General features: G+C 34.2%; 1 protein-coding gene across 2 annotated transcripts in view; it reads right to left on the bottom strand.

Annotated features, from left to right (window-relative positions):
- Window positions 1-2,664: 2,664 nt before the first annotated feature.
- Window positions 2,665-10,704, bottom strand: part of LOC106673878 (tudor domain-containing protein 1) — a 33,165-nt gene continuing 25,125 nt past the window's right edge. For both annotated transcript variants that reach the window (XM_014406250.2, XM_014406251.2), the window contains 7 exons: window positions 10,401-10,668; window positions 10,149-10,339; window positions 9,976-10,089; window positions 9,788-9,914; window positions 9,494-9,730; window positions 5,990-6,169; window positions 2,665-3,692 (listed from right to left, as the gene is read on the bottom strand). In XM_014406250.2, the coding sequence (XP_014261736.1) occupies window positions 3,490-3,692; window positions 5,990-6,169; window positions 9,494-9,730; window positions 9,788-9,914; window positions 9,976-10,089; window positions 10,149-10,339; window positions 10,401-10,668 (1,320 nt within the window). In that variant the 3' untranslated portion in view covers window positions 2,665-3,489. The remainder of the gene's footprint in view (window positions 3,693-5,989; window positions 6,170-9,493; window positions 9,731-9,787; window positions 9,915-9,975; window positions 10,090-10,148; window positions 10,340-10,400; window positions 10,669-10,704) is intronic.

The raw sequence follows: 10,704 nt of genomic DNA, 5'->3' as shown, positions 1-10,704 counted from the left end.
CAAATAATCCAAATTGAGGAAAATCGAATCAAGCTGAGCATAAAACACCCGAGTGTTGATTTGGATGAAATAATTAGGTGTACCTAAGCAAGGCTAAGTTGAATCATAAAAGCAAAATGGGGTATGGGGCTTAAGGCACTGTAAGGTCTACAAAAGCATATGCCGGTATAGTATATTACCTCACGGGCCAACTGCTTGGTTTTTGACACTAAATAATACATAAAAAATATAATGAAATTCTTCAAACAGTTAATGCTCCAGCTAATATAAAACAGTATGAACTTATCCAATGTAGCAGTACGAGCAACTAGAACTAGACATGGTACGGACAAATGGATCTGAAGGAAGTGAAAGTCTTCTGAGAAACAAAAATGATGGAAAGGTAGATGGCAAAATTGGCCAAAAGGCAGATTAACAAGTGAATATTTTCCGAACAGTTTACTTTGGTCTTTCCAGATTGCTTGACAACCCAATACCAGTATGATCTGTTTAAGTCAAACAGCAATGTTGAATACATACTGCCTGAGCAACAACCCCAAAGGTTTTTTTTTAAATGTATTTATTGACTTTTTTTAAACAAAGGAATTTAAACTACGATTATAAACCCTTGGGATGCAGGTGGTTTTGAATTTTTTTTTTGTATGTCAGCCCCCATCTTTAAATGCACTTTTACAAAATTAGGAACTTAAGATCTAAGGAGTCTGTGTTAGAAAGTTTTTCGTTGATAAATTATTTTCAGTAATCTTTGATCAATTATTTCTTATTAACTATTTTCAGCAATCTTTGATAAATTATTTCTTATTAATTTTCAATAATCTTTGATAAATTATTTCTTATAAATTTTCAATAATCTGATAAATGATTTCTCATTAATTATTTTCAGCAATCTTTGTAAATTATTTCTTATTAATCATTTTCAGCAATCTTTGATAAATTATTTCTTATTAATTTTCAATCATCTTTGATAAATTATTTCTCATTAATTATTTTCAGCAATCTTTGTAAATTATTTCTCATTAATTATTTTCAGCAATCTTTGATATATTATTTCTTATTAATTTTCAGCAATCTTTGATAAATTATTTCTTATTATTTTCAGAAATCTTTGATCAATTATTTATCCCAAAAAATGAGCAATCTTAATTTTAATTTCTTCACTGTTTATGAGAATATAATAGATAATGGTAATATATTTATTAATATACTAGCAAATGGGAACCCCTTTTCAGACTGCGTAATATAAAAAAAACTAATACATATTATACAACTCATTCATACTTTTCATGTTCATAGTTTTAAATGCAAATAATTTGATACATTGATGATGGTGAAACGCATCTGATAGACCAAACCAGTAAGGATAGACCAAGATGATCGATAAGGATCAAATTACAAATATTCGTCCATGGTCGATCGGTAGGGGGGTCTCCCTAAGTCGAGAGATGGCTGAGTAAAAAAAATCTTTTGTTCAACGCCGAAGCCCATTCTTACAAACTAAATTCTGTATACAAACACAAAATGGGAAAAAGTGAAACAAACAAAGCAATAATGAATGAATAGATGAGTGATTGAGAGAGAGAAAAGGGAAAGAGATAGAGAAAGAAGATAGATAAAGAAAGTCAGAAAAAAAGATAGAGAGATGTGAGAGAAGAGATATATAAAAAAGAGAGATAGTCAGAAAAGAAAGGTAGATAGACAGATGAGAGAGAGGAGATATAAAAAAAGGAAGAGATAGTTTGAGAAAGTCGAAAAAAAAAAAGGAAGGTAGATATTGAAAGGGGGGAGATAAATATAAAAAAGGAAAGCAATAGACAAAGAAAGTCAGAAAAGAAGATAGATAGATATAGAGAGAGGGGATATATAAAAAAAGTAAAGAGATAGAGAAATTCAGAAAAGAAAGAAAGATAGATAAAGTTAGAAAAGAAAGAAAGAAAAAGATAGAGAAAGAGAGGGGGGAGTGAATGAGAGGGAGAGGAGATAGATATAAAAATGGAAAGAGAGAGTGAGAAAGACAGAAAAGATAGGTAGATAGAAAGAGAGAAAGCTAGATAAAGAGACAGACCCAGTCAGACAGAGAGAATAAAAGTGTGAAAAATATTATATAGATGAAATTAAATGAGGTATTAAAACAAACAACATTTACAAATTAAAATAGTATTTAATGTGAGATATTTTACCGACTTAATACAAAACTATTTACATTTTTATACACATATTATCTGGTGCTATCCTTAGATATTGAAATTTACATTTCAATTGAGATCAAGGGTCGTCGGGTGCTGGCATTCAGGCCCTCTTGAAGTATGTACACAGTTAGAATTCATTATTTCATTTTCCTGTAGACCTTTAGAAACGTCCCTTTTATATGTATATCAACACTAAAAACTCATTACCAAAATCGTAGGGTTGTATGAAATAATGACATATCAGTTATGAGATATGTTTTTTTAAGTCTAAATTTAAAAAAATTTTTTGAAAAATTCATTTGGATGTAACAAGTAAAGTGACTAAAGTTAATATTTCGACTCAAAGACTATTAAACAAAATTGACCTTGTATTAGTTAAAATGCAGGAGTGGCAAACATTTCATTTCCAAAGTTACAGTTCGTGAAGCATAACCACAATAGAAATAGCTCAAAGGTTGTTCAAAAAGTCCAATAATGATCTGATTCAGAGTATATTTTTTTACTAAACACAATTATATTGCTAGTCTCCAGTTATCCTCGCCTTATCTTTTAGACAAACCTAGCGAAAAAGCAAATCACGATAATCATAGCCAACCGGGCTACAGGTCATCCCGTTACAATATATTCGCACAATTTAAAAACGTAATAATTTTTTATTCATTTATATCATGTTAAAATTAGTGTTTTCGATAATTACACATTTGTTAGTTCTCGCCAACAAGGCGATAGGCGAATTTCAATATGCCTTCCTCCTAAAACCCTTTTTGTAAATGACTAGAAATGATAGTCACTCATTACACAAGCAATGCAACGAAAGTACTTTCAAAGAAATATAATTAATGTTGAGTATGTAATGTATATATAACAATGAACAGTAAAAATTTATTGCTATGCTATTGTTATGCTTAAAAACACATTTGTTAATATAAAAAAAAAATAATTAAAAACAATATAAAATTTTATTGTACAATTATGAAAAAGAAAAAAAAAATGTTCTCCAAGAAACGTTAATATTTTTTTGCTCAATAATGTACAGAACAAAACAACTTTTATATATATATTTTTTGAATTATTATTCTTTTGTTTTGTTCTTAGAAACCAAAAACTTATTACAATTTTATAAAACAAAATAAAACATTTGTTAAAAATTGAATTGTTAAACTTGGAACTGCTTTACCGGAATTTTGTGATGTAGCAAGCAGCCCACAACAACTATAGAAACAAATATTTATTAAATATAAAACATTTATGTAAAAAAAAATTAATAATTAGAATAAAAGTAATGGTAAAACGTGATACGAGATCATGACACGGCTGCCTCCGAGATAACGGGTTGAGGGTTGATAAGTGGCAGGCCGTTCTGTTGCAAAATCTTGTTGACCTCAGGTACGAAAACGACTCCGCTACCATCCTCGTAGTCTTCGATAACGGTCGCACTGATACTGTTGTTCTCTAAGCTTGATTTGATCAATTCTTTTGTGTTGTCCGGAAGATTATCAGATAAACCTGGTTAACAGACAGGCAAAGCTTAATGGACTGAAATACAGGGTGGAACACTGTATCTCTAAGTGAAATAAAAACAAAGAAATTCAGCCAAATCTCACAAAAATGTCCTTAGTGGATTACAAAATATAAATTTAAGTACATTTAATACCTAAGATTATTTTTTAAAAAATTGCTTTAATTTTTACAGTTAATGTGAGAAAAGGCATGTCTTATAGCTTTGGTTAACTTTTTTTTTTGATCAGCGCATATTACAACTACCCCATATGGGCTAACAACACTGTTTTATATTAACAGCAATATAAAAAAAAAGAAAAGAAAAAAAATTATAAAGACTAGAAAAACTACCAAAACTTGAAAAACATTAGCAGTTGGATTTACAAGAATTTTTTCAGATTTTCACTCACTCTCAGTTTTTGGAAGATCTCTAGGCCATCGTCTCTTAAATCAGTGATCAGGATTGGAATACGGTAGAAGGGATGTTTTTCAATTAATGGATTTTCAGTGATAGCGAGATGTTTATTAAATTTTAGGTAACGGGTCATGTTAATTCGCGGATAAAGGAAACTTCCGAATATTTGTGTGTTGTTTCGTTAAATGGAACATCGAGAATATGTAGGCATTGGGTGTTTGGCAGAACCCCAGGTTTGTTTCATCACCCGACAAAACCGTTAGCAAATTGACAGATGCATGCGCCTATCACGCTCCAATGTTCCATCATGTTTCCAAATCCGGTTTTGGACAATCAAAACAGAGTTTACTAGGGACACAGTTAAGAAACATGCTCTCGTCAAATAGCATGTTCTTATTCAACCAGACCAGATTTATATGTCAAATAACATAAATATGCACATATATACTTTTTTTTTAAACAACACCAAGTACAACAAAAAAATTAAAATAGAAAACCTTTAGTTAAGCATTTTTTAAAGAATTTATTTACATATACTAGTTGAAAAATGTGTAAAAAGGAAAAAATAAAATAGAAAATAAACCTTCAATTTATGTTAAATTACATACATTTTTAAATTGTAATTAAAATGTATATAAATTTTTATGCATATTTACTGCGTTGAGTCCTGAATTTACCTAGCTGTTAATATATTTATATATATTTTTATACACGTATAAATTTTTTTATGTGTTTTGTAATTAAAAATATCTTTTATGCAATTGTGTCATTCTTGCGTGTCGTGTTGAGAGTGCCCGAAGTGGGCACACAATTACACAGAAGACAAACACTTTGAGCCTGAAGATGATCTCAATAAAGATCAAAATGTTGGCATGATAAAGAAAATGTTTTTCTGAAACCTACATCACACCAGACCGCATCTCACGATTTCTAAATAAATTCCATCAAGAGTTCTATGGAATGGTATTCAATTAAAAAACTTCTATGTGGTATTCCTATGTATTATAGCAGGAGCAAAAAATTGATAAATTCTAGAAATGAGGAACAGCTTTTATTTTATTTTATTTTTTTTTAAAGATAGTTCTACTCACAGATTTGATGTTTACAACTATACAGATTTCAAGCTCATCAGGATGCTTCTTTTTTTTTGGGGGGGGGGGAGACCTAGCAGAGGTCTGAGGGGTAATGTAGTAATAAACGTTGTGGGTGGAAGAGCCGAAGAAACCAGATTTGCCTTCTTTATGTCGAAAACCATATACTTCCACCTTTGCAGGCTGAGAAGGGCCAATGGTAGCCGAGTGGTTAAGGCGTCAGACTCTCGGTTAATAGATCACGCAGTCGTGGGTTCAATCCCCACTGTCACCCCTGGACTTTTTTTTCTGACACCTAAGGGGACCGGTGGCCACAATTGAAAGAAATAGGCATGACACTCATCAATGGAAGGTCTCACTCTAAACTATATCTAATAAACTCTTTAAACTATAACCAATAATTAATAATAAATCTGCTATCCATTGTATTTATTAAAAAAAAAAAGTTAAAAAACCAAATTAAGGAAAAAAAAAAGGATTGAACTCCACACACCCCATTTATAATTTCTAAAAAAAGAAAATACTAATAATACTTTAGGAAGTGTTGGATCTGCCATTGTTTACTGTGAGTTGAGTCTTGTTTGATTTTCTATCATCCATCCCAAAATCTTAAATATTAAGACTAGACTTCAAAAAACTCAACCAGACCCAACAATGAATATGGCAAAATGCCGAAACTCATCTGAAAGACCGCCCGGCGAGTTTAGGCAGAACAAGATGATCGGTAAGTACTAAATTTTGATTGATACCTTACGCCTGAAAACCTTATATTGAAAGCTGATATAAAGCGGACATACCATAAACTCTACATGATTTCAATACGGCTGGTTCGTCCATAAAATCTGGAGGCATTTTTCTTATGTCTTTGTGGTAGACTTCCCCGTAATTGCCGAAATCGATGAAGAATATATGCGACGAATTGACTTGAGGCTGTGTACATATTGCTCTGTACCAGCTCACATCCGCTGTCTCTTCATCTAAAAAAGAAATATTTGTTTAAATTATTTGCATTACAGTTAAACCCCGATATACCATATCTTCATGGGGACAGAGGATAAAAACATGTATTTTTGAAAATACTGATCTTTTTTTGTTTGCATTCAAAAATTATTTAAACATGTTCTGCATATCGCTAATTCAATAGTGTAAATCACCCTGAGTTTTCAACCATGTTTGAACCCGCGAAAAAACAACATGCGTGATAGATCAATTTCTTGGCCTTTTTAAAACCGATACTTGGAATTTCTTCAGGTTTCTCTTCTTCGTCATCCACGATGTCTGTTTCAGTTAAAATTTCATTATCGTTAAGCATGCTATTAACTGCAACGTCATCATCAAAATTAACGAAGTCCTTGTAAGTAACAGGGTTTTCTTTATTTTCTGACATGAGATGACATCCGACGAGGGCTTGGGTTTTATTTTCTAGTTCCAAGGCTGATATATCCTCCTTTAGGAAGACACAAGTTTTTTGTTAATCGTTGTCCCTGTTACTTTTTACATGCTTCATTGCACTAAATCTGGATTTCCATTGTGCAAAAAAAAACCACTAAACGAGAGATCTCAGTTTAACCATTTCCATGTTCACACAAGGTGAGCCATCAGTTTGCGTGAGACAAGCTGTTTATAGATTGCTGAATCAGCATGTGCTATCATGGCGATACTTTTTGCTGTACCTTTTGTCTTTGGCCCATTTTGATGCTCATTTCCTCCCAAGCATCCTCTCTCGTTCTTGTTATGATGAGTTTTATCTTTAGCATCCCACAAAAATCAGTAGCTGTGATCATTCGGATAAGTCGAATGCAGCCGTCCGGGTTCATTCTCATACTCGGGACAAGTGTGTTTACACAGAGAGAAACAATGTAAAATGTTTTGATGCGCTCTAAAAAACCAACAGCAAATCGGCTCACCATGAAACATTCTGCGCCTAAGTTTCACAGTTCCGGCTATCCACAACGCAAGACAAGTTTTGCGAGTACTTTTCGCGCAGAGGAAACCCAACTCAAGCAATATGGTTTATCTTGAGTCAGTGCCATCAGGTATAACAAACAAAATCCTGGAAACAACCAGAATTCACAATTGACCCTTGTGGTTTATGTGACATGGAATTCGGTCCATTCTTAAGGTGGCCATTCATGATTACTCCAAATGGAACTGTGCCAAGCTCCATTTGGAGTGCCTGAAATTTGAGGGGGCTTTTACGACTGCTCTACTGCCAATCGCTCTGAACGTCATCTAGTGAATTACCTTCTCAAAATGGATGACGATCTCTTGTGCCACGCTGCTATTTGTTTATATATTATAAGCAAAAAACCGAAGAGGAAATGGTGTAAGAAGTGGCTCCTGAACCGCCGTAATACCCATATCAATTTGATGAAAGATCTTTCCCTTGAACCCACTGATTCGAAGAACTATTGGATAGATGAAACGTCTTATTTATTCATTATATTTAGTGTTCTATTGACCAAATTAATTCTTTCAATTAATTAATATTTTTTGTAAGGTTTTGGTTGAAATGAAAAAGTCAGGGTCACGAGCGGGATTTGAATCCATGACCTTCGGATAAATGCACCGCTGCTCTACCACTTGAGCTATCGTGACTTCGATCCTCTCGGATACCAAAAAATGGCAAAAAGAAGGAAAATTCAAAAGGTTGTAGGTTGAGATGGGGAGTTGGTGTCCGAGTGGATCGAAGTCACGATAGCTCAAGTAGTTAGCACAGCGGCATATTTAGACGAAGTTCATGGATTCGAATCCCCTTGTGACACTATTTTTTCATTTCAACCTTTAATTGTGCTATGCTGCTGTTTATTTATATATTAAAAGCAAAAAACCGAAGAGGAAATGGTGTAAGAAGTGGCTCCTGAACAGAAGATTTGATGAAAGATCTTTCCCTTGAACCCGCTGATTCGAAGAACTATTGGATAGATGAAACGTCTTATTTATTCATTATATTTAGTGTTCTATTGACCAAATTAATTCTTTCAATTAATTAAAATTTTTTTGTAAGGTTTTGGTTGAAATGAAAAAGTCAGCGTCACGAGAGGTTTTTGAATCCATGACCTTCGGATAAATGCACCGCTGCTCTACCACTTGAGCTATCGTGCTTCGATCCTCTCGGACACCAAAAAATGGCAAAAAGAAGGAAAATTCGATAGGTTGTTGAGATGGGGAGTTGGTGTCCGAGTGAATCGAAGTCACGATAGCTCAAGTAGTTAGCACAGCGGCGTATTTAGACGAAGGTCATGGATTCGAATCCCCTCGTGACGCTAGCTTTTTCATTTCAACCTTCAAAAAAAAAAAAAAAAAAAAAAAAGAGAGAGAGAGAGAGAGAAAAAAAAGAAGAAGAAGATTAACGTCTTATTTATATTTACTCTACATAAAAGGTTGGCAGCCACATTACCTTTTCTCGCTACAGGGATGAACTACCAAAAACTTTAAGTTCTCTTCTACGATTTCTGCTCAGCGTTTAAGGGTTATCAATACCGCATCTCTCGTTGCATTTGTATCCTTTGTTTTGAAAAGGTTGACCAACTGGTTGAGGACCGAATTTCTTTTATTTCTATCGTGGTAATCATTGTCCACCACTTTCCATAAACACGGTAAACATTTATACAATTCAATCACTTCAACAATAAAATCTCAATTCGATGTCATTGCCAATAAATGACTCCCGGCCCTCCATTGTTATTCTCCTCGAAAGAATAAAAACAGGATGAAAACGATTGTACACATTGCCAATAAAGAATAAACGTTTTTGACTTTTTAAGAATGTAGGACGGAGATGTTTGCTCAGTGACAGAAAGATGAAGACTGCGCCAAAAAAACGCGGGTTTTCCCATTCACGACCAAGCCAGCGCTCCAATATTCCACCATTCACACCAGGTTTTCCCATTCATTAACGCGCGGTAGATATTTGTAGTGGCGCGATGGAGTTTGGACCCGTCGAATATTCGGCACAGCCGGGCACGCCAGTTCAGTTTTGCCATTGACATGGTTTTTGGTACGGCATCGCTCCGTTTGGACTGCTAGAAGCGATCGTGAATGGCCACCTTAAGGAAACCCCTACCATTCCATTCATACATTTAATCAGGATTTCAATGCTACAATAAAAATTAGATGGTTTGTTGACCTTGAAGGCAGAAAAAAATACGTTAATCCAAGGGGGGCCAAAATGCATTGGTTTCATAAGATTTAATGAGATCTTTTCTAGGGACCAGCACTTTCTTACGATATATTGGGGTAAACGATCAGCATACGAAATATCAATATTTTACTGTAATTGACACTAGACTTGAACATACCTTTGTATTTAGCTAAGCATATTTCATTTAGCCGTGGGTTGTATGCACCTTCATCCCCTTGATTGCAGTATTCATTTATTTTTGGAGTAACAACAGTCATTATTGTCCCAAACACAGGTGACTCTTCATTGATCACCAATAACTGTTTGTGTGATGATGCGACTACAACCATTAACTTCAACTTTTGTCCGATTTCCCATTTCTCATGTCTTACGTCTGTTACCATAAAAGGAGCAGCTGAAAGAAATTTATTTATTTATTTTTTTTCTACAAGATTCAAATCCCTGGACTCACTGTAGTTTTTAGTATTCTTCGACAGCCATGTCGGAAGCATGGCTTTGTGGATCATTTCGTTGACTTCAGAACCGTCTTTCAAAGTATCCATAGTTAATGTGACTTCACCAAGCGATTTGCTGTATGTCTGCAATATAAATACAAAAACGAAATATTTCAATTTTTAAAATAAAATCAAACAAACTTACGAGGTGAAGAGGGACTTCGTTTAAAGCAATTTCATTCAATATGTGAATGGCATCCCTGTTGAAAATAGAACCTGGGATGCCCTTAAGGCCAACTTTTACCGCGAAAGACGGTACCTGGAAAAATTCATAAAAAGTAAAAAAATGTGGCGTTTGATTTAAATTTTTAAACTTACGGCCTTTAATGAATCTGTCAATGGTTTCATGTCTTGAAGTGAAACTGTTTCAATGTTTCCATAATCGACAAAGTTGACTTGATATTTGTCGCCAATTTTTCTGAAAACCTGTGCTCGGTAGTAATTCCCGTCTTCAGAAAATCTGCAGCATAGAAATTCACCGCACCAAGGTTTTCTATCAAGACTGGGCGCTGAAAATATTTCAAACAATATTTTTACAACAATAAAGTACAAAATAAATTGTGATGGTACTTTTTTGACAATGGCCCGCTACATCCTGGAGGAGTTCACTGAGTGCGAGCAAATCGCTGTGTTCCGCTGACCGGACGTAAAGCGCATGCGGGGAATGGAAAGAAGAAAGGTACACTTTGCTCCCTGACGCCAATTTTACAGCATTGAGGCCTGCGTCTTCGACAAGAGGCTCCCATGGGAATATTTCAACATTACCGTATTTGTCCAGCTCTCCTATCAACTTTCCGACTTCCTTCTTAATGTTACAGAGCTTGAACTTTTCTCCAATCTTAAAGACAAAAATCCGATTTTTAAAATCAGTAGA

This window comes from Cimex lectularius, unplaced genomic scaffold (genome assembly GCF_000648675.2).
Source record: "Cimex lectularius strain Harlan isolate CLEC.00 unplaced genomic scaffold, Clec_2.1 scaffold15, whole genome shotgun sequence".
NCBI classification, from domain to species: domain Eukaryota; kingdom Metazoa; phylum Arthropoda; class Insecta; order Hemiptera; family Cimicidae; genus Cimex; species Cimex lectularius.
Note: the sequence above shows the minus strand (reverse complement) of the source record. Positions and strands in the feature narration are given on the sequence as shown.